Source organism: Cyclopterus lumpus, chromosome 9 (assembly GCF_009769545.1).
Source record: "Cyclopterus lumpus isolate fCycLum1 chromosome 9, fCycLum1.pri, whole genome shotgun sequence".
Taxonomy (NCBI): Eukaryota; Metazoa; Chordata; class Actinopteri; order Perciformes; family Cyclopteridae; genus Cyclopterus; species Cyclopterus lumpus.
This window is the reverse complement of record NC_046974.1, coordinates 9,123,615-9,148,522: the sequence shown is the minus strand read 5'-3', so window position 1 is coordinate 9,148,522 and position 24,908 is coordinate 9,123,615. Positions and strand designations below refer to the sequence as shown.

Below are 24,908 nucleotides of genomic sequence, written 5' to 3'. Positions count from 1 at the left end.
TCGTCCCACCCCCAACCCCGAGTAGGATAGACTGTTGGTGGGTTTCTGCATTGTATTACATTGTATTATACATTTTTAAAAAGATAGTCATTCAAATAATGGTTTTGATTTCATAGCGGAGTAAATTTGTTAATGCTTTCGTAGCGAGCAGAAGCGATGCCACAGTGACAGAATGTATTATGTTAATTTTACTAATACCCAGAGGCAAATATTAAGCTTGTTAAACATAACGGACAAATACTGGTTTGTAGAGTATACATTTGGTGTGTTTTCAATAAATCATGCCTGGAAAGAAATTGCTGCATGGCTCTGTGTCTTATTTTATATTTTGTTGTTATATAATGATAGCCATGACAGCACCCCCTGTAGGCTGCAATGCTCATTACAAGCATCACAAATAAATGGGGTCAGTTCATCCAAATAACAAAAATGTCTAATTTCGGATGCTCACATTTAATAATTTAGACTTGAACTACTTTTTTTCTTCTTTTTACCAAGGAAATAGTCCTGATGAGGTCCTTGTACTGTACTTACACTTCTACTCCACTAAATATCAAAGGCTAATATTACACATTTTACATCCACTACATACATTTGAAGACTTTCCAGATTCAAATGAATATTATATAATAAACTAATAAATGATATATCAGTAAGAATGGACCTAAGGGGAGAACTCACATGCTACTGTATACTGTAGCGTACACAATACAACACATTTAAATTAGCCACACAATTATGAGATGCAATATTCAAGTTATTTACACATTAATGCAGAAATAATTATATTATAACATTATTTCGAAATGGACCATTCTGCATGATGGCGTACATTTTGGTACTTCTCGCAGCTGGGCTTTGGCACGCGCGCAAGCAGTAGAGAGGGTGTAGGTACCCACCTCTTCCACCAACCAAACACCTCCAATCGTATACATATATATATATATGTATGTATAAACATATATATCTATACATACATATATATATATATATATATATATATATATATATATATATAAGTATATATATATATATATATATATATATATACACATTCACATATGGTGTCTTGCTATTGGACTTCTGTGCTCGCCACGGTTTGTCCATGACATCTGATCTGCGGCTCTATATCTTGGACACTCAGGTGAAGGTGAACTTATATATATATATATTATATATATATATAAATATAGTTATATATAAGTATATATATATATATATATATATATATATATCTATATATATCTATATATATACACACATGACCATATATATATATATAGATATAATATATTTTTAAAAATCCTGTTGCACAGAGCAATACCTCTCTTAACCTCCAGGCATGTGTAACCTCTGTGAGATGTCTTCTGCCCAAATGAATCTCATGGAGCTGGGCAGGCTTGTGGTAACAGCAGTTTATTCCACATCTGCATTCATGACAAAGGACAACATAGTACGTCATCTTGTGTCTATTCGTGAATCCTGTGTTGCTCTGAGGATTAACCATTTTTAATACAGTGGTACAATGAAACAGTGATCGTATAGTGGATTTAAATACATGTGAATAAAATAAATGAAATGGAACAGAAACGGTCTCTCTCTTAAATGTATGAGGAGAAATACAAAATAAATATATAAGCCAAAATATATTTATACAGAGTTCTCACACTGGACTGTTACCTTTGTTTAACGTATTATTCATTTTATAATAACAATTGTGTAACAGAGTAAACATGTATAGGCCTACTATAGAAAATACTCCATCTGCATGTTTAAAACATTAACACAATCAATAGAACAATATAGGCCTACTGTAACATATGGGGTCAGATCAGTCTTAATAATTGCAAATGCGCACAGAGAGACTTACAATTCGCCCTGGATTTTCTACAACACGTGGTGTTTGCTGTCAGATCTAAGAGCCAATCAGCTCTCTGATGTGGCGACAGCCAGGTGTTTCCCATCATGCACTGGGCCAGGCAGTCGATGGAGAGCTCCTGCGGCGCCTGGCTCTAAAATCGACGGACGCCTCGCTCTCGTGAGAGTATCGTTGACCACGTGTGCATGACGTCAGAGCAAGTCGGGAGCAAGTCGGACACAAATCTAACCGGCATGCATTGCGCGCCGATCGCCGGCGATCGATTCTGCGCAGAACTGGCTCATCTCGAACGAGCCTATAGTTTACATTTGCTATATGATATAATGGGATCTCTGTCATGTGTTCTACATATATACTTTTGGTTATACAATAACAATATGTAGGCCTACATAATAAGTATTCCAATACATTTATTGAGATGTAATATAAGTTCTATTCATTTTCTGTTCATAATAATAATAATACAAAAGTTCAATTTCGAGTCGACTGTAGGACTCATTTATTATCAGGCAATAGTTTGGTCCGCACACCCAGCCCGGGTCCTTTCACAATAACAACATGGCTGCCCTCTGCAGGGGCAAACACCGGTGGAAAAGAACTAATTGTTTACACGTTTTGACAAGAAACCTGACAGGTAACAATATTTTGTTCAAACATTTATTTTGTGTAGATATGAAGAACGGAACGGGAGCGGGTTTATAGTTATAAGTTTCTCTGTCAGCGCACAACTAAGTTACAAACCAGCAGCTCGGATGTAACTGATGTAGCTAGCTAGTTCAACTAACTCAAGGATCTGCTGGTTATTTTTATCCTGTTAATTAGTGTAAATTCCACATTCAACTGGTGTCATCGGCCATCTCTACTCTATGGCCCAGGTGTCACGGTTTATATGGCACTGTACTGTATGCACATATACATATGTGTGTGTATACAGTATATACACAAATACACGTGTGTGTGTATACAGTATATGGGAAGTTAATGCACAACTAATAGGTTCATACCTATACTATTTACATCAGTTTGTACTGTCTACTATTCATCATCTAATAAACTCGTACAGGGAACTACGACTATGACCTGGTGGTTATTGGTGGTGGTTCAGGAGGCCTTGCTTGTTCCAAAGAAGGTGATATTATCTTTTCAAATTCCTGTAATCTTTGCTTTGCACATTGACCCAAACCCCACACTGACAATGTTTCTGTATTTACAGCAGCACAGTTGGGACAGAAAGTTGCTGTCCTGGATTATGTGGAGCCATCTGTTAAAGGCAAAATGCATTTTTCTGAACCCGCCAAATAGTTAAAATTTGTTTGATGATTTTAAGACACCATTGTTAATTTATTCCCTACATTCTTTTCCAAACAGGTACCAAGTGGGGTCTTGGTGGTACATGTGTTAATGTTGGCTGCATTCCTAAGAAGCTCATGCACCAGGCAGCTCTACTCGGCACTGCAGTCAAAGATGCTCAGAAGTATGGCTGGCAGATCTCAGGGCCAATCTGTCATGACTGGTATGTCAATCAAACGTTTTTCTATCAATTAGTAGCTAAACAGCACCATCTAGTGATGTGAATGCAGTGGGACAAATATGCTACTTGTGGTTGTAAAATGAATTATGATGATGGCGATGGTGTTGATGCTATTGCTTAGTTACTTATATTTCTACTATTCAATACTCTGTTCTTGCATTACCTTTTTGAATGGTGTATTCAAAGATAATAACAAAATTCATAAGGGACTATGCATCTGCTTACGGGGCAAATGGATGTATACTTGAAACGGCAAAAGAGCACCTGTAAAAATTATAAGGCAGAAACCAAAGTTGTGAGCAATGTGAGAAAGGCTTTCATGGTGCTCTGATGGGCCAAAGAATTTGCAAAAATTATAGTTTGTCCAATTTGTATTTTAAATGCATATAGTGTTCAAAACAACAACATTATTTCCATTTCCATTCCCTATGCCTGTGAGCTGACCCACTACTTGTGATCACAGGCACAGCGTCAAGCATCTTTTCCTCTTTGTTGTCAGTTTGGTCAGTAATGCAGTGGTCAGGTTAGTTTAACTGATGTGTTTTCCAGGGCCACCATGGCAGAGGCTATTCAAAACCACGTCAGGTCTTTGAACTGGGGTCACAGAGTTCAGCTCCAGGACAAGTAAGTGACACCAGCTCTGCTCACTCTCTCTTTACACAATACATTTTCATGAACATGGAATTTCCATAAAGCAATGGATTATTTGTATGTTCTTTAAATTGTTGCTCATTTGAATTACATGAGCTATTGCTGAAGGCTGTACATTTCTTTTGGCACACAGCTGAAGGATTGATAGTCAGCGACCACATGTTGATTGAGTGGCTGGCTGGAGGGCAAACAGGTGTTAACAATCTGTATGAATGTGGCCAAGCTGAACCGAAAATGTTTTCATTCCAGTGAGATAATTAGCTTGGACTCCCCTTATTAGTAATGCTCCTAATATGATTTCCTTTTCTTTTAATTCACAATTAGCATTGAGAGAACAGCACAGAGGCATTTTTAACCACAGTGCAAAACAGTAATTCCAAGTGTATTCATTACAAATGTAACCATAAATGAGCATGTATGTAATATTTTTAATTATTAATAATAAAGTAAGATTCCCCTGCAAACAACACAGTTCAATTGTTGTTAATAGTACGTAGCAGTTAGTACATGGCTATTCCAGAAAGCAGTGACCAGGAGTATATTTGCATTGTCCAAATTAGAAATTGTCATGATCACTCTAACTAATCATTTGAAAAAAGGTAATTTAAAAGAAATAATTTGAATAAAAAAATGAAATTCACTCTTTATATTAAATAAAGTGAATTGCAATTAAATGTGATTTAATATTAAATTGATCTTTCAACAATCATTTCCAATTGTTTTTTTTAATATATACAGTCTCTATATGACAATGGCACGCCTTTCTAATCAGAATTATAAACAAATGACAATTAAAAAGTATTACAATAAAAATATTTTTGTTTGACTTTTTAAAGAGGAACCTAAGCTGAATTTATGTTGTTACAATGCATTCAAATTGTGTGTTTTCCCTAGAGAAGAAATGGCCATAGAAACTATCACAATATCTGATCTGCATCCCCTGTCCTCCTGTGGCCAAAACAACAGTGACTAACACATGAACAACATAACCAGTAACAATTGTTACATTTCTCCTCTCACTATGCAGCCTGACCAGGCCTCTTCTCTGTGCAACTAAATCATGTTTTAGTTTGTATCTCCTGAGTTAACTTTGTGATGGTTTCATTGCATTTCAGCTGCTTAAAAAGATCAAATGTAGAGAGTATACTGCGGTAACGAGCAGGAAATAAGTGACTGATCTACACTACTACAACCAGCTGGTCATTCTGTGTTTTGCAGGAAGGTGAAGTATCTGAACATCAAAGGAAGTCTGGTGGATGAACACACTGTCAAAGGACAAACTAAAGCAGGGAAAGAGGTGGGCGGCTCGTCTATTTTTGTATTAATTTAATCAGTCCATAACTGATAATTGGATTTCAATTAGTAAGACCACAATCAAAAAAATGTATGAGGTACTTTATAAAACATGTTGAGTACACTTGTTTATATGTGCATGATTTAGATATTTACAGAAGCCATGAGAGGTGAGGAAGCGATTTAATTTATTAAGTTATTGTTCCTGTGTTTATGACTTTAAGATCAGGCAAAAAAATATATAATAATTTCATCTACAAGAGGCTGCAGTCACCACTACTCTATGTTCTAAATAAGACTCACCGCTAGTCAAAAGAAAGACTTGACCGTATAGTAACAAAACTTGCTAACAGCCAATAAATGTACCTGTGAATGGAGACATTAAACTTACCTGGCAGAAAACAGGAAAGCCTTTTAGTCCTATTTAGAACATGGGGTCGTGGTGCACAGCAACCTCCACATGGCATAACCTTTCTTTATCACCTGTTTCTCAGATGGAAACGTTTTGTCTCTCACTTTTCTAAGGGTTTCCATTGATTTTATAGATTTCTAAACACCCATTTAATTTTGCTACCACTTTTGAATTTCTTATTAGTGCAGAGTAAAATCAGCATTAAAATGTCATGTTTCTTTTTACTTCTCGTTGAGTTATTGAATTGAGGTGCAAAATCTAAATTGAACACATCCTTTTAGCCTTAGCGTGCTGATAGTTGTTTGGAGATTATAAAGAGTTTGCATTATAACCAAAATGCAGAGTATTGTGGAGACCAATGGCTTTCATTTGACATTTCCTTGTTTTTTGAAGGATATGAACAAAAGCTATTACTTCACATTTCCGTCCTCTCATACAGACGATCCTGACTGCCAAGAACATTGTGATCGCCACAGGTGGAAGACCCAACTACCCCACACAGGTACATTTTCTTCTGCATGTGTTGTTTGATTGATTGGTTACCAGGTACACAAAACAAATGAGAGGGTATCCAAAACCTCATAAGTCATGTACAATGTGGTTTGTAAGCATTGCACTAGGTCTTACATACTGTACTTACATACTGTACAAGCCTTAAAACACAAAAGATAGCAGGTTTTGTTTTGTGTATAGTTGGTTGATAGGTTGAGAGTTCTGCTCACAGCTTTAACCCTCGTTTCAGATCCCAGGAGCAATGGAGCACGGACTCACCAGTGATGACATCTTCTGGCTGAAAAAGTCGCCTGGGAAAACGTGAGGACACCCTCAGTTTATATAATGATATCACCCTTAAAGTCATGCAATTTAGTGTGTGTTAGATTGTTGGCATCGTTGTTGAGCTACGAGGGAAGCAGAACCTCTCACCTCTGTATTAATGCATTGCTTTAACTCACCGCACTGACACGACACGTCCCACTGTCACGCACTGTAATCACTCATCAGTGACATGGAGTTTGTTTTTCTCCTTTCCTGTCAGCCTGTCTTCGCCTCATGATTCCGATTAGCGGCGTGCATCCTGACCTTTCCAGAACAAGCCCTTTAATCCAACCATTTAGCCCCTGTCATCACCTGGTTAATTGGTCTTTCCCTGATGTTTCCTCTTGGCACAACGTGCAGACGGTGACTAGTGGTTGTGGGATACCTGGGTTGTGGTTGTTGTTTGCTTTACGCTGACAGATGAGCGGAAATAATGATTCCGATATGTAAGCTTCATATGTATCTGTGCCGCCTGCACTGGGGCAGTTTTTAATTGTTTTTAATTATATTACTTTTTTAAAATGCTGATATTGATTGGTTTGGCGTATGATCCGTGCTTGTGTTTTTGGAAATGGGCAGAAAGCACTCAATTTAAATGTTTTGATTTTGAAGAACATCAGTTCCTTCTAATGTTTTAATGCTAACATGTTGTATTTCTCTGTTGCATATCTTTAGTAATATGTATGCTATTCAACTTTCTGACCACTTGGTGGCAATATAAAATCATTTATAGACAAGAAATTACCATATGTGCCCTGAAGCCATCCTGAAAACAATTACCACTGTAACGTTCGCCCATTCATCAAAACGCCTTTTGTATATGGAGCAGAATTATCCACTTGAGCTCAGGAAGTCCTTTGATGTCAGTGCAGGCTGTATGAGGTTAGTATTAGCTTCCTATGTGGTAAACCACACACTTGAGCTAGAGATGTTGTTGTGCTGCCGAGCTTTCAGCTGTGCAGGTGAGGTCCAGGAGGCTGTTTCTGCCGGCAGGCCTGGTTGTTGGAGGGGTCTAGCCGAGTGATGGGTGTCTAATGGGTCTTGGAACACAAACACACATAGTGATAGATTTGGCCCCGGGGCCCCGAAGCCCAGAGCTCGCTGCCATCGTCATGCGATCAGGAGAAAGCAGTGAGCGCGTGCCAGCAGGAGTGCGATACTGGTCGAGGGCTAGGCCAGTACATGAAGGAGGGTTTGTGTTGCGTGTCTGACTCAGCTTGTGTTGTGGCGGACAAGGACCGCACTTCCTGGGAATATCTTTCATCAGTGTATTGCAAAGCGCCACATCTGGCTGCAGCATAACTTCCCAGCTGTTGTAGGGAAACAAAACATTCACAGGGTCATGGATGCACTCATGTGCCTGTGAACGTGAACAGCAGAAAAATAATGTCCCACGCTAGCCGACATGGGCTCAACAGTTAAGCTCCACCATTGCAAGCAACACAGCAGCCCTGGCTGCCACACATACATATACCTCTCTCATAACTGGCAGATTACATTGGCCTAAGAATTATTTACAGTAACTTAGTATCATGACGAAAAGAGTTTGGAACCTGCTTTCTTTCCCAGGGAATAGTCCAGAATAAAAGATTCTGCAACACATCAAGTTTGTCAATAGTCAATAAACGTCCTGTTAAAACAGAACATTCTCCTTTGTCAATAATAAAAGTTTCCTCTAAATCCATGGGATTTGACAGGGATTTAAAATGCCCTGTTCATTATTTAGTGCAATATATTGGTTGAATAAGTGTCTTCTATGAAAATCTTCTATCAGTCAGTTAATTGTCTTTCACACTCGTACTCTACTATTTAAATCTATTTAAAAATAGAATATGAAAAATACATTGAAATGTATGTGTTAAAGTGGGCTTATTGAAAAGGGTGCAGAGATCTGAAATATTCCACAATGACGTGAAAATCATAAAGTGTTTGTGGTATTTTTATTATATAGAAAAAACAAATGTATTATTTGTTTTTAATTTAATGTTTATAAAGTTGGTTCAAGTCATCCTCATCGATTCATTATCATGCAGTCCTCTTCGTTTTGGCAAGACTAAAAACCAAAAATGTGAAGCCCGAGTCCGGGACTGTAGGCAAACTGAAATTGCTTCATGTAGTCTAAAGCAACAATAGACAAAGTATCTTAGTTGGACTGACACCAAGCCTTTGTAACAAAACCCCCACATGCTCGACTGACACACAAGAGGAGCATTCAAATCTCGTGTTTATCGTGATGGAGCTTCTGAAGAACTACCCAAGGTCACCAGGCTGCCACCAGGCTGCCACCAGGCTGCCACCAGGCTGCCACCAGGCTGCCACCAGGCTGCCACCAGGCAGTCAATGGACAGTCAGGAGTTCCCCGCTTTTCCCCTTATGAGACACACGCATAGCTTTCATGCCTGTGATACTTCCTTTCATCTAGCAACGTAGACAACAAATGAAAGTGAGGATCAGGAAATGGATTTATGTTGTTACATTTTTATGCAGCTGATAATGTGAAAATTGTGGAAGAATCTGATTCCTTCTAAACAGTGTATTCCTAATAATATAGGTATGTCTTGTATATAATTGTCCTCTTTAGATATATGGCCTGTGAACAATGTCATTGAATGTTTAACAAATTCTACCCCTGCTGTATTTGAATATATAAATATATATATATATATATATATATATATATATATATATATATATATATATATATATATATATATATAATATTATTATTATTATTCCCCCAAAAATATATGGACACAAAACTCTAAACAAATTAGATGTATAGATACAAAAAGAAACGTTAAGGAAAATAACAAAATGAAATCACCATGTAAAAACCCCTAAATGTCACCTTTTGTTGAAAGGGGTCAAAAGGGTTGTAAAAGATCTATCGCGTCATCTTTTAGATGAGAAATGTAGCAGCTGCACAGACTCAGACCAATGTACAATGAGAAGGAAGGCGGCGAGGGAAAATGGGACAGTTCCTCAGTGATGAAAGTGTAGAATCAAGCTAAAGCTCTTTGCGTAATCTTCTTTAAGCCACTTCACAATGCGCGCTAAGTGCAGCTGTGAATTACAGGGACTCAGGGAACGAGGGCACCGGGCTTTGAGTGGTTTGTGTTAGCATGGACACGGGCAGGATGTGCCTCAGGCAGCCCGAGCTGTCAGGTGGAGCAGACCTAAGGTAAGGAGGTCTCGGTTGGAGAGGTAAAAACAAGGATGAGAAGGGCCTCATCCATGTGGGTGACGGGCATCACTCAGCCGGCTGATGTGTGGACTTGAGCCCTGAACATTGCACACTCCATCTGCAGGGATTAGCCTTAACACTGGCAATTAGCCCTCCTCAACGTTACAGATCTCAGGGCTGGATTAGAAGTGTGATTCACCTGGACCACACACTCACACACATACTCACTTACTCTGCACACACCTTTTACTGTCCCTGTTTTTTACATTTCTTCACACGTCTTCACCTCTCTCTGAGGTTGTGACGTTTTGTAATTCATCACCTCTATAATTCTAGGATTTTAAAGTAAATATCTTCAATTTTGGACTTGCTTTATTTTATTTGGCAAAACATGTTCTGCACAAATTCTGACATTTATTTTTGTTGTATTGTTTGGCTAACTACTTTGCTTAATTTGTGTTTTACAGGCTTGTGGTTGGAGCCAGCTGTATCCTTTGTTTGCCAGAGAGCTTTGAAATAGACCCACTGTATAATTCATTTTGTTATCAGCTACAGAAACATTATTGACTTAATAAAAGCATTGGCATCAGACCAGTTTCAAATATTATTTCTGAATAACTCGTTGCACTTGAACTAAACTCAGGGTACCATATCTGCATTACTACACTGACCTCTGTTTTCAGTCTGAGACATATGTTGTACAGGCCCTTTTGGAAACCATGATAAGACAATTTCTTTAACCAAGTTTTCTTGTTTACATGACACTGCGCGACTGATTCCTCCTTCTTAAACTACTTTCTTGCCGTCTAAGAGTTTCAGTCTGTAATCCTCAACCTGGTGCTGCTCAGATGTGGCTCTGGAGTGTGCAGGCTTCCTCACCGGCGTTGGCTTGGACACCACAGTGATGGTCCGCAGCATTGCCCTCCGGGGGTTTGATCAGGTATTGCTTCCTAAACTTCAATATGCATATTCTGCATAATCATGCTCTTTTGTCATGTCTGAAAGTGGACATTCTCTTTCGGTTTATGCAGCAAATGGCAGGTCTAGTCACAGACTACATGGACGCATATGGGACCAAGTTTGCATGGAAGTGTGTCCCAAAGAGTGTGGACAAACTTTCCTCAGGAGCCCTGCAGGTGACCTGGACCGACACCCACACAGGGAACGAGCACAAGGACACTTACGACTCCGTGTTATGGGCAGTTGGTGAGTCTGTGCATGTTGCTGTGTGTGGGTCACATGTTGAGGTCGGCTCACTTCAATCTGAAACCAGCCTGAATACATGTGATAATGTAGAATGGAACATTGAAGCAATGTGCTTAAGAAAGCATTCTCACCCCCTTCACCTGGAGGTCACGGGGTTAAGTTTAAATAGAGAGCATCTTGAAGTGGTAGAGGCTCATTGTGTTGCTCCTGGACTCTTGAGTAGAGGCCAGGTCAAAGCCTTGGTGAAGACTCCAGACCTGTACTGTGCATGATATTATCCAAGACTAATAAAAACAAATAAGACTGTAAGGCATTTCTTACATATTAAATATTACACTTATTACATAGCTTGTTTTAATTTACTTGAGAATTTAAATGGACTTCCCCCCCCCCAAAAGACAAAAAAAAATAGCTCTGGCTGATTGAGCCTCAATCCGGTACAGTCCTTAAAATTATGAAACAACTTTTTTATCCAGATACTAAAATTGATTTATGGCAAACTCGACTTTACAAATGTGTTAGAATCATTCCAGTTCAAAGTACAGTAATTATCACCTATTTTTAAAACCTTGAGGTATGTACATGTACAATACGCCGGTCGTATTGTTCCCCATGTATTTGTCTGAATGAAAACAGCGGTCGGACTCTTCTCCCTGCTCCCATCATTTTAATTGTGATCCTCAATAGAGAGCAGTGTCAGCAGATAGCAGAGGAATCAAGACTGAAAACAAAGTAATAAAGCCTGAGTGATGGGAATGGCCAGGGGAAGTGTTAATCACCCAGCGCTGGCGCTCTGGTTTGAGAGAGGCAGGACTGGGCAGGATGCACCCAGGCACAGGGTCACCACGTTCCCCTCTTTGTTCTCCCACTCTGTGCCTTCCTGCCCATGCCAGCCCTGCGGAAACCAACCCCGCATCTGTCACTGCCATCCCTGCCCGCGGCCCTTTGCCTGCCATTAGCGCCAGCATGGTCGTCTATCCATTCTCTATTCCAGCTTTTCACTTCTCCCGTTCCACCAGCATGTATGAGCAACAATGATGGGAACTTCTCTCAGGGCAACTGCAGTCGGCTTATTTGTGTTTCAAAGACGGCACAAACGCTTCTGAAAATCTGGCTACCAGGCTTTTCCAGTCGCTTTGAGTGTCGTAAGGAGGGTGAGAGGGGAGGGGAGGGGGGGTCACCTCGTGCTCTGTGCGTGCGACAGCGACACGGATGTGCGTGACCCTGCAGCTGAGATGACGTTCGTTCTTCCCTCCCGTGGCCGTATTCCCACATCGTCTCAGCGTTAGACTGCTGGTGAGAATGATATTTGCATAGACTGCATGTATCAGGAGGCATTCTGACTTGCATGAGATGCTGCCAGCCTGTTTCCTCTATTCAACCGTTCTCACACAGACTCAACAAAGCACAGGACATTTTGGGACCTGGCAAATTATTTTCAATTCTAATCCACAGTGCTCCAATCTATGAAGTATTTTACCCTGTTTTTAGCTGCTTTAACACTTAATGCAGCACATTAGTTTTTGTTGTTATTCGTTATTCAGCTTCTTCAGTTCCTCGTCCTTATATGAAAACGGTGTCACATATTAATCCATAACCAATATCGTTGTGTTAGTGCGACTAGCTGGAACCTTGCGTGGACCCAGCTATATCCATGACAGCTTTTGTTCCCATACAGTTCAGTGAGAACCAGTAACCGCGTGGCCTGTGCTCTTTGATGTGTGCATGCAGGAGTTATGAGTACAAGGCCACTTCCTTTTACTGTGACCTTACACTAGGGGCCAGGCAGGGTCACAGGCCTCTGTGGAGTTATTAAAGGCCAGAGGGGACCGGGGGACAGTATCACCACTGTGTGCCACATCCTTCTCCACAGCCCTGCCTCCCTCCACCTTTCCCCTGCTCCTTCCTGGCCTCATGGCCGCTCCCCTGTCCAGGTGTGCCAGCAGAAACACACCAGGAAACAGAACATTTCCATGCTTCCTGTCTACATGTGGACAGTGGGCACATTGCTCTTCCTCCTCTCTGAGCTCTACAGTACTGAAGGATGTCATTGGAAAACATTTCCTACTTCTTTTTAAAGGACTTTTGACTGTCAGTTTTATAAGTTACTGATGTGAAGTGATAAATGTGTTATAACTTTGTATATTATTCCTATCAATGAGATTCTTTGGCAGGAACATGGTTTCTGCAAGTCAATGAATATCTTCAATTAAACTGTAGCAGTATACGTATTCACAACCAAATACTGGCTTAACAATAGTATGTAAAACTGAAGATCCAGAAATAATAATGCACATTTCTGTTATCATGACATAGGATAGGTCTGAAAATGTGGTCTTGAATCTGTTAGTATTTGTCCAAGCAACAACATTTAGGTTTTGGAAAAGGCACCTTTTAGGTGTTTCTTTTTTCATATGAATTAATATCTGAGTAATTCAAAGTGAAAAACTCAAATAGTAATCTGCTTCAGGGACTTTGTGGGCTGGATTTGATCAGATATTATGGACAGTGTTGACAACACAAACAAAGACCTCACAGTTGTCATCCCATTTTGATTCAAATGTATCTAAATTCTGATTGGTGCACACAGATGTATGATATCACCTTTTTCCAACTGAGGCCCTCCCACTTACAGTACAGAAATCGCTTCTATGAAATACCCAAACTGCTCTTGTTTACGTTAGAAATGATGTTTTTTTAGGGCCTTTAAACTGACAGTACTCCTGCTGTGGTGATCAAAAGCAGGCTGAGGCAGAACTTAGAAGTGATGATGGTGGCTGTAAGTTACACATCGCATTTGTGGAAAATAAGGAACAATGGTGATACTAAAACACACCAAACTGTCAAATGAATTTCCCATTCCCATGAAATTCACACATTTGTTCCATAGCTAGCGAGCTCTTTATCGATGGACATCTTAAAATCTTTTTTGACTTGTAATAGAACACAATACATTTATGGCATCCTGTACGATCTATTCCCCCGAAAACAAAACAGTCCGCCCCCACATAGCTCTCCCTTTTGTCTTTGTTCATTTGATTGATCAGATAAGCGTCAAGCTCTCATTTCAACTTGTGGCGGGTTGTTGTGGCTAATTAGCCTAGCAGTCTGGAGGCTTCCTCTTAATGTCACAACAGGCTTTGTTCAGAATCAGATTGGCCTATCTGTCATACCAGTGTGTGTGTGTGCGCGTGTGTGTGTCTGCATGTGTGTGTGTCTGTCTGCGTGTCTGCTTCAACTAAGTCCCTTATCAGCGGCCCACTGTTGTTGTGTCCTCGCCGTACAATGGAGCTGTGGTCATTGCTATAGTACTGCAGTGACTGGAGCTACAGACAGGAAGGCCAGAGAAAGTCTTTACCAGTCAGCTTGTACTTTTTTTTTTTTAGGCCAATATTAATATTTGGGCAGTAATTTAAATTAATATTTACTAAGCAGAAAATGTATTTAATATCTCCGCTGCTGTCAGACAGGTCAAGTTTTATACCATCCTTCACAGGCTGGTTTATAAAGTCAAACAATGTTTTCATTCTTGACACTGGAAATACTGTTTTTCCCAAAACATTTGATACATTTAAAGTGAAGGAAATATATATTGTATTATATTATAGATATATTCCTGCATTTGTTCTTCTTTTTTTTATGCAGAATTGAAGAAGAACGAAAAACAGAAGTACCGATAAGAGAATTAAATTTCAAAATGTAAATAGCTAAATGCACTATAATTCACTAGAAATGTGAGAATGAGGTCTTGCTTTTGGGAATTGGTCATGACTAACTTCCCCTTTCTCCTCCTTCTCTGTGCTCCCCATCGCCTTTAACCACCCATGCTGTGGAGCACTAGACAGGTCCCTGTAGCCCCCCCTGGTCTGTGAAGAGGGGGAGGACGTTGTTCTTTGGCTCCAGCCAGGAAAAAGGGTCTCGGGGGTTTGTTATTTTTGCTGTCCGATAGTATCTACATGGGTAGCTCAGGGCCGGGTGTTTATTATGCTACCCAGGCAGGTTGTTTGGAGCTATAGAGAGGAGGGGGAAAGAGTGGTCCATGCCCCATCACCATAGAGACTCTGTGTCGACAGCATTAGTCATCCGTCCCCCAGGAAGTGTCAGAAATCACACCTTTGGGTGTCCATGGGGGTCCATGGGATCTCAATTCCCAGCTGCTCATCAGTTTCCTCTCTCTCTCTCTCTCTCTCTCTCTCTCTCTCTCTCTCTCTCTCTCTCTCTCTCTCTCTCTTAGCTGGCCAGATGTTGCTGTTGTTTTCTAATTGAATAATTCCGAATTATGGTTTGGCCTTCATTTGGTCATTGGTTGGATTTTCTACATTCATGGTCCCCAGAGGATCGACACTAATGACTTTGGTGTTCCACTGACTTTTCTTCAAGTCGTAACGATTATCACAGTCAAAATATGTCACGATAAAGATGTTATGGTAATATCTATCGCAAATTGAGAAAAATAAAACAAAAAAATGCTCATAGTCAACATCATCTTAATCTTTGTTTATTATGTGTTGTGTCTCCTTTTATGGGCTCAAATACGAGTGTAGAGAGGTGGAGTAAGAGTCTGTAACCATAACTGTGTATATGAAACAATTTAGGAGCCACTGGATTATTAACATGATATTTTAATGGGTATTATAAACATGATTTTTTTAAATGTCCTTTTTTTCAAATCATGGCTATTGTCTTATATGTTGTGACACCCCTAGTGATCACAGTTGTGGTGTTGAGTGAAATATCTTGTCAAAACATAATGTACTACAGATAGTCAAGGTCTCTAGAGGATGCATTTAGTTGCATTCACAGAGCTGCTAGCATGGCGTAGTGGTTGCTTACTAAAGGGGAAAAGCTGAATTCATCTGAAAATGGAATTCATCTTTCTGTTTCAGCAATAGTTAGTTTGCTATTTTTAGGTTTTTTTTTGTCGGGGTGGAAAAGCTCTTAACAAGCATCCAATCCCCTCAAACACGTTGATTCTTTATTGTTGGGTAGTTCTTGAAAGTAGTCTTTGAAGTGTCACTGCAGAATTGACATGGGATTGTCACCCATGAAGGTGAATGTGGGTTTAGTGAGTCCTCACACCGAGTACTCCCAGCTGCATGCTTCTGTGTAAGGAACACTGTACAGATAATCCCCTTTAGCAGTACCACGAGGCTTTAGGAAAGTCTTGGGCAAGGTTTTCTGTCGGCATTGGTGATGCATGCCTTAAAATCTCTCTCTCTCTCTCCTGAGTTTTGACTTAATGTTCTCCTTGTGTCGTTTCCTTCCATCGACCTTAGGCAGAGCCCCTGAAACCAAAGCCCTGGGCCTGGACAAGCTTGGCGTGCAACTCAAAAGGGAGACGGGGAAAATCATTTTGGGCTCTGACGAATCCACCTCGGTGCCAAATATCTATGCTTTTGGTGACATCGGCGAGGTAGGCGTTGTCGACAGTGACACCACAGTGACAGCAGAAACAGCCCTTAACACTCAGAATGAGTTATTATTAGTTTAGACTGTAAAATAAATTACTGTGAATTCAACTGTTGTCGCTAGATCTTGTTGACACTTAAGTCGAGATGCGATACAATGTGTGGTAAGCAAACATCCTCCAGCTTACAAGCAACACAGGGTAAATAACCAGCAATATTTATTTTAAGTATCCACATTTCTATCCCTAAGACATAGAGTAGGTCCTTACCATTAATTAAGGTCATAACGATTTGTAGTTTGTCAGATATTAAGAGGTGAATGGATCTCGTGGACCTCGTGTTTTGTTGACATTGGCTTTTGTTCCTCATTGTTTGAGGTCCCACACACCCCACTGCTAAGATTTGTAAAATAATTAATTGTCTAGAAAATTATCTACAACCGAGCTGTGCATGTTTGATGAATGTCACAAAATATAGAAACTAGACAAGTTATTAATCCAAAAAGGAACCATTATCTTAAAGGCTGGACATTTCTTTGTGCACACATACAAGACGTATTACCCCCCAGCAAGTGAAGCCTTCATGTGCTCATTGGCTTTGGCACTGTGTGTTCCAGGCTGAACCAGCCATGTTAATACTAGTTATACCTGCTACATGTAATGTCACTGTTGTTTTTTCACCACGGCCAGCTGTGTGCTTCCTTCCTGCCTCCCAGGCCTCATGACACCCACAGTTACTCTCTTTGATTGACAGTTTGCTTTGATGATTTGTGCTTCACCCCAATATGTCTGTCAACTTTTCACTGCAACAGGGAGGCTTTTTTTTAATTCTCTTTTTTAAAGCAGGAGGATTGATATCTCGATTTTTCCAGTGCTTTGTTGTTGTTGTTGTTTTTTCCTCAAAGAGAAGAGTGCCAAGAAATGAATTATGATGACGCATGACAGATACTGGAATACCAGAGCGCACATCACATACATGCAGAGGGTGCAGGAGATGTTTTGGACAACAGGATGTGCAGTGGTAATTTAACAGGTTTAAGTCATGCCTTTAGAATTGCCCTGCAGCCCTACCGTTTCCTGCATCGTGTGTGTGTGTGTGTGTGTGTGTGTGTGTGTGTGTGTGTGTGTGTGTGTGTGTGTGTGTGTGTGTGTGTGTGTGTGTGTGTGTGTGTGTGTGTGTGTGTGTGTGTGTGTGTGTGTGTGTGTGTGTGTGTGTGTGTGTGTGTGTGTGTGTGTGTGTGTGTGTGTGTGTGTGTGTGTGTGTGTGTGTGTGTGTGTGTGTGTGTGTGAATATGTGTGTGTGAGTGACTATGTGTTTGTCTATTTTGGCAGACACCCAGAACAATAAAGGCAAAACACAGACGTAGAGATTTTTGTAAGTGTGCTAGACTGTTTTAAATGTTTAGTACGTTCCACTTATGTCCGTCACTGACTTATGGGCCCACCTTTACAATATTTATGCACAGAGTATTAATTTGTGTAGTCATAACTGTTTGAAATAAAAACAGATGACCACATGGTTTAAACTTCAGACTTCTGTTACTTTATAGCAAAGTAAACACATGTTCAAGAAGCTGTATGTCTGTGAGGTCAACATATATAGAAGTGAATAAAATCGTGTCTTCTTTTAGGGTCGTCCTGAATTGACCCCGACGGCCATTAAAGCGGGAAAGCTTCTCGCCCGTAGATTGGCTGGACACAGCACTGAACTCATGAACTACGACAACGTAAGACACACACACACACACACACACACACACACACACCTTAATGTGTCATAAAAAAGATGTAAGTTTTATTGTCCTGATGTTATTATATTATATTCATATGGGGTTGGGGGGGAAATGAGTATGATACACAGTACTAAATATGTATTTACTAAAATATGTATTTCTATGATGCATTCAAAGCCGCCTGCAGAGTAGTAAAATGCAAATAAAGTAATCAGTATATGCAATGCATGCATGTAAAGTAAATGAACAAATATTTTATGATCATAATACTACATATTCTGTCGAACTACTAATTGTGTGTGTGTGTGTGTGTGTGTGTGTGTGTGTGTGTGTGTGTGTGTGTGTGTGTGTGTGTGTGTGTGTGTGTGTGTGTGTGTGTGTGTGTGTGTGTGTGTGTGTGTGTGTGTGTGTGTGTGTGTGTGTGTGTGTGTGTGTGTGTGTGTGTGTGTGTGTGTGTGTGTGTGTGTGTGTGTGTGTGTGTGTGTGTGTGTGTGTGTGTGTGTGTGTGTGTGTGTGTGTGTGTGTGTGTGTGTGTGTGTCAGGTGCCCACCACTGTGTTCACCCCCCTTGAGTACGGCTGTGTGGGTCTGTCTGAGGAGGAGGCTGAGAAGAGGCATGGGAAAGACGGCATAGAGGTATGATGGATGTGTCACTGTAGATGTAAGCATGGACTTTTTTTTTAGAATAGATATGTAGTATTTCATATTATGTCCTTATTTCAAGTTAAAATGCAATAAATAAAAAAGTGTTCAAAGGTACTTTGTAGGTGGTCTGTATATGTCCTGAACTTACTGTGAGGTTAATTTAACAACTTATTACTGTGTATATAGAGGGAAATAATATCTTTAAAATATAACAGTACAGAACTGGTGAGCATTGATCTCCAGTTGTGAATGTAACTTTGTTGTATTATGTGTTTAGTTTATTTACCCAGAAATGACACACACACAAAGGCAGTGTTAGTGGCTTGTTACTGCCGTCAAACTGCATGAAAAATACAATATCCCATAACCGCTGAACAAACATTGACATGCACAGACAATGCCAACAGCAAGCAGCTCCGTATTTTTACGTGCTTGCGTACGTGAGCGGTGTGCCAGATGCTAGCCAACACCTGCACGAAGCCATCGATAAACGGTTTCGGCGGCGAGGTGGGGCACCTTGCTGTGACTGACAGGCGAGCAGGAGGTCTGATTGAGGTGTGTGTGAGGCGATGACAGGCGCGCCTAGATCAGAGAAGGAGCTGTAGCGACTGCCCCCGACAGCTGCGTGGCCCTCACAACTTGTGTCGGCACGTTGGCCCGTAGAATAAAACACACTACAGGAGTTGGAAATTATGAGCAGGCATCGATGTGGTTATTTTATTTTATTTTTTTTGCACATTATTAAGCTCTGCTGGTTAAGGGGAGACACCCCAGGCAAAACCATAATTGTTCATGCACTGGTAAACTTTGAGATTTTTGGCCTATTTACTGTCTTCTTTCAGACTAGTGGAAATGAACATAAAAAAGGTGTTTATGTTATTACACTTTTTCCCCATTTGCATTTGTGTATTTCTCTAAAATTCCTCACAAATGTTCACTATATAAGCCCTTATTTGCATATTTAAGACTTGCAATGAAAAAAAACAATTGTATTAGTCTAAATAATCAACTGGGGAGGTTTCATAGGACTTTCTATTAGTTAAACGTGTTTTCCCTTTTCACCTGGGACGTCTCAGTTCAAAGCAAAGATCCACAACAGGCTGTTTTGTCATCACCGTGAAGTACTGCTTGTAAAATAATACTGCATGGACTTGAGGATCACAATTATACGTTCTATATAATTTCCCCGGTGAAAGAGATTTATGTTTTCTGTCTGTAGGTCTACCATGCGTTCTACAAGCCTCTGGAATTCACTGTTGCAGAGCGCGATGCCAGCCAGTGTTACTTAAAGGTAGGTTAAACTGAGAAGTTACTTTTTATGAGGTGTTCTTGAGCAGATTCAGTTGGCATATTATACACCATATAATTGAGTTCATTGTACTTCATTGTATTTGTGTGAGATGCACTGTTTGTGCATGCTTATTCACCTTATGCTGCCACGCCTATTTCTTCACTTGCTTTTGAAACGCAACCCTTTTAGCTCTTCCAATTTGGCTCTATCTAGCAATTACCGAGCTAATTACCAAATTAGTGGTTCTTGGTTTCGTTTACTATCTTTATTATTGTTTTTGAATAGACCATGGTTAAACGTGTAGTGCGGACCTGTGTCTACCCATTCTGGCAGTGAAACACAGCCAGCAGCTCCTCACAGCTCAGTGTTTTTTTGGCTAAACTGATCATATATTGGGAATCTGAATGGTTGCTTTCTTGCCTTCTTGCTCCACAAAGTAATTGCACTGCCACTCTAAACGGAAGTAATATTTCAAAATTACTCAATGCGCAAGCACGCTAGCTCAGGCAATAAATATGGTCACAGGTTTATGGATGGGAGTGGTGCCTCCTGCAGCAGGTTAGTGGGTTCTTTTGGAGACTCAATACATAGTCCTCAAGGTTTAACCATAATCCTGCCAACCTTTTGATTTGTCCATCTGTTGCCTAGGAAGTCATCTTAAATACAGTGTTCTACCTCCTCAGGTGGTATGTGAGCGGGCTGGAGAGCAGAAGATCCTGGGTTTGCACTTCACCGGTCCAAACGCAGGAGAAGTCACACAGGGCTTTGCTATGGGCTTCCAGTAAGTTTAATAAATCCTAGATTTTATTTAAGATAAAGGTGTTTGTGTGCCCTGTGGAACAACCATCCAAACAATGATGGTGTTGAGTTGTTGTGTTTTAACTCTTTGAAAGTCACCACTGGTCTTGATGTCCAGTTCTGGCCCATACAACATTTTTGGGCATTTTTAATCGTTAAAGGTCTTAAGGTGCAAAATAAAAAATTCCGATCATATTAATTGATTTGTCTTTATACAGCAAATCGTTGTTTGCCGCTATATTAATATTTTGAATATCGTACTGAGAACCTTAAATGCAACTATTCAACACATCACATATCCAATTTTAAGTTGGGTCCTTGCTCACGTCCTGAGCAATTAGAAAAGATTACTGGATTAGTTGATAGAGGTTAATGTATACAGTTGTCAGTCATGAGAGAATGTGACTGAAACCAATGTGAATGACCTCTCAGTGTATTTGTGTCTCAGGTGTGGAGCAACATATTCTCACCTGTTGCAGACAGTTGGCATCCACCCAACCTGTGCCGAGGAGCTGACCAAGGTCAGCATCACAAAGCGGTCCGGCTTGGACGCCACGGTAACCGGCTGCTGAGGTTAAGCACCTCAGTCTCTGAACACAAGTGAGCACACAGGGTCCTTCTGTAGCAGTAGGAAGAAGTTAGCCTGGGTTTCTCCTGCTCTCTCTCCTCGTCCCCCTCCTTTTTATATGGCTCAGTTTCACACTGCTCTCTCTGGGAACATGGTCTCTTCAAGATCATCACTGGTTGCACAAGTTAGTTTACCATATATGTACATATTGTGAGTGTATCCTCTAAGAATACACGGTTGCGGATCAGGTTAGTGAGAGTTGTGGCAAGCGTCTTTTAAATGAACAGGCTCATCAATCAGAATTAAAGCCTGTGCTCAGGGTTTTGTTGAAATCGTACGAAAACCGTGGACCGAACCTGTACGTTTTTCGGTGTGTGTTTATATTTATATATATATATATATTTCTGCAAATATATATATATATATTCTGCAAATATATATATATTCTGCAAATATTGTTGTTTCTCTGGCTGTACTTCCTGTCCATTAGTCTTGGAGGTGACACATACCATACACCCCCACAACCCCCCCATCCCTCCCCATGACACTGATGGATGGCCCCAGGGCCGTCGCCGCAACACCGCCCCATTTCCCATGGACACACACAAACAGTTGGTGGGCCGCTTGTCAGTCAGGCAGCTAAGACCTGGCCAGGGAGCCCCGGCTTGTTTAGGCCCCAGCAGATTCCAGCCCCCTTCCGTTTCCTCCATACCCTTCTCTAACCAAATGAAAGAACAGAATGGCACTACAAATATTTGCTGTCACAAGCTGTGTGGATGCCACAGGAAAACTCTACCTGTTGATAACAGGGCTTTGAGAGCTCTACTATAACTGTACTACTCAACATCATCCAAAGGTGGCACTATTGCCCTCCCAATTTACCCATTTTATTATGGGCCAAGAATGGAAGATAAAGTAGCCATTGGATAAAAAAATAAGCCTGAATACGTTCAGGTTGCACATTTAATCCCTTTAATCCCTATAAAAGATATGTGCTCTTGGATGACGTTTGAAAGCAGACTGGCTTTATTGGTGCCAAACTGATAAGGGTTATCTGTTGTGTATTTACATGGATGGCAGGGTAGACCTAAAGAGCCATCACACTTAAAGATAAGGCAAGTTGTTTATACCAATAAAGCAGTAATAGCCCCCCACAGTTTGCCAAAGTGCTCATGTGTTCAACCTGCTGGCTACACTGGACATCTTGGGTTTATTATGAGGAGCAGGGCTGTCAATAAAGGGGTTGCTACAGAAATCAGGGGAGCTAAGAGGAGGCTGCTCGGCGTAGTTTATTTTTATTTGAAGTCTAATGTGCCCAGTCTGATTAATGAATTCGATGAGGGGAGTGACAGTGTGCCAGGAGATGGAGAGAAGAAAAAGAGAGAGAGAGAGAGAGAGAGGTACCAGGTTTATTTGGCCCTGGGCCAGAGGAGAGAGAGCTGAGTTTCAGCCCTGGTTCGGGAGGGAAGGGGGATTCCTGTGTGCTCTGTTCAGGGCTGAGGTGCTGACTGAAGGACCCTGACCTCCGCTCAGCAGGAACAGCTTGACTCTATCACTCGGAGCACAGAGGGCTCATATGCTGCGGCGCTGCAAGGCAGGGGACTGGGGGGCTAAGGCGGGGCGGGGGCGGGGGGGGGGTTAGGATGGCAAGGAGACGGACAGACCCAACCAACCAGCCAACCAACACAACATTGAGCGGTAGCGCTGTGTTTGCCCAGGGTAATTGAGTCTATGTTCCTGTGCTTAACGAGCCACTTCAGAGACCTCAGGTGGCCCAAGGCAACATGAGGGAAGTTATTGGGGCCATCAGTGTAACTGTAATGTCTGTTTGCTTTTTACCCTCCACTTCCCTTCTGCATTTTCTCATCTGCTCGATATCTTGTACACAGTGTGGCTGCTCACACACACAAAATGGTTTTTTTTGAATGACATATCTGTCTTATTTGAATAGCTGTTGTTGTTGTTGTTGTTGAGCAGTCACTCCAGGCCCAAGCTTTGACCAGTTAGCCTCAACAGTGCCCCGTGGGGGGGTCAGGGTTCAACTTTCAGGTCGGCCAGATAATGATGGCCTGCACTAAAACCCAAAACTGGGGAGTGTAGGCCTGATGTCCCCTGGCCGGCAACTTAAGCAGTTGTAAATAGAGAAGTGTAATTTTCCATTAAAGCTTTGTTATACATAATTTATATGTAAAGTATTACCACTGGAATGCACAGTGTCACTATTAAAGTAACGATGCCCACTGATTGAGTCTTCTGTGTTTCATGGTCGATTGCATCTGTAATGTGTATCCATGTGAATGTACTTGTACAGCTCAGCATTTGAGTAAATATTTTTATTTTCCTTTCAAGCCTTGATTCGCATCCATACATTTAATATTTAACTACAGCCAGAGGCAGGTTAACTAAGCTTTGCATGAAGACTAACAGGTATTGGACTTCTGCCATTAGGCTGATATTCACCATACAGACCAGGGTTGCAAAATTCCGGGAATATTCAAAGTTGGAAACTTTTAACGGGAATAAACTGGAAATTTGGGGGTAATTTAACTGTATTTACCTTGTCATAAGCAGAAATGCATGCAAACATTTATAATACAACTTTTAAAAATGACATTTTTGACTTTTTTGACATTTTGTGAGTAGAACTTTATTCTTTCATCCAACAACAAAAACATGAACGTTGAATAAAAAAGGTGTATTCCCTATATGATCACCATCCCCCAACCCAATTTTTTTATTTTTTTGTGTGTTTTTCCCTGAATCCTTTCAGGTCTAAATGCTTTCTTCCTGGACCTCATCAACGTCCTCCTCACTGCTGTAAAAAGTTAGTCTACTGTATACAAATAAACTTGGTATTAAAATGAACATGGCTTCAGTTTACCAAGTAATCAATATGCTAGGTAATGACAAACAGTGTTGGGAAAGTTCACTTTCTATATTAACTAGTTCAGTTCATAGATCACATATTTTAAAATGAACTAGTTCAGTTCATAGTTCATAATTAAAAAATTTGAACTAAGTTCACAGCTCCAAAAAATGAACTAGTTCAGTTATTTTTTTCAATATGTTGGGAGCTATAATTGAAATCACTATCTGTCTGCAATACCGCTCTTGGCCTCTACACAACTCGGCGCTCTCACACTTGGCAGGCATAGGGCTGAAACGTTCAGGCAACACTGATGACAAAGACGTTCAAAAACGTTTATGTTTCTGGCAGACAATGTTCCCAACCAGCTGCATTAAGGGTCCAGCTGAGGTAGGCGTGCATAGTCTTGTTCTCAACTACATTTAAGTTCCCTGTTATATGCTTTTGCAAATAACATTTTTTTTCTTTTTCAAAATTCCCAAGACAAAATTCTCGTGGAAACTTTCCGGAAATTTATCGGAAACTTTCCGCCCCTTTGCAACCCTAATACAGACTCAATCTTTTCCTCCTAACTGTCAGCAAGGAAGCAAATATGTATTTCTCAAAATATTGATCTATTCCTTTTTTAA

General features: G+C 40.6%; 1 protein-coding gene across 1 annotated transcript; it reads left to right on the top strand.

Moving 5' to 3' along the window:
• Window positions 1-2,131: 2,131 nt before the first annotated feature.
• Window positions 2,132-23,017, top strand: txnrd2.2 (thioredoxin reductase 2, tandem duplicate 2). The gene is made up of 17 exons (XM_034541370.1): window positions 2,132-2,513; window positions 2,943-3,008; window positions 3,093-3,149; window positions 3,248-3,392; window positions 3,960-4,034; window positions 5,280-5,358; window positions 6,206-6,268; window positions 6,509-6,579; window positions 10,234-10,253; window positions 10,615-10,706; window positions 10,798-10,972; window positions 16,249-16,385; window positions 18,011-18,106; window positions 18,655-18,747; window positions 19,976-20,047; window positions 20,731-20,828; window positions 21,294-23,017. Exons 1-17 carry the CDS (start codon window positions 2,438-2,440, stop codon window positions 21,415-21,417), a joined length of 1,539 nt encoding a protein of 512 aa, XP_034397261.1. The 5' UTR covers window positions 2,132-2,437; the 3' UTR covers window positions 21,418-23,017.
• Window positions 23,018-24,908: the final 1,891 nt, after the last annotated feature.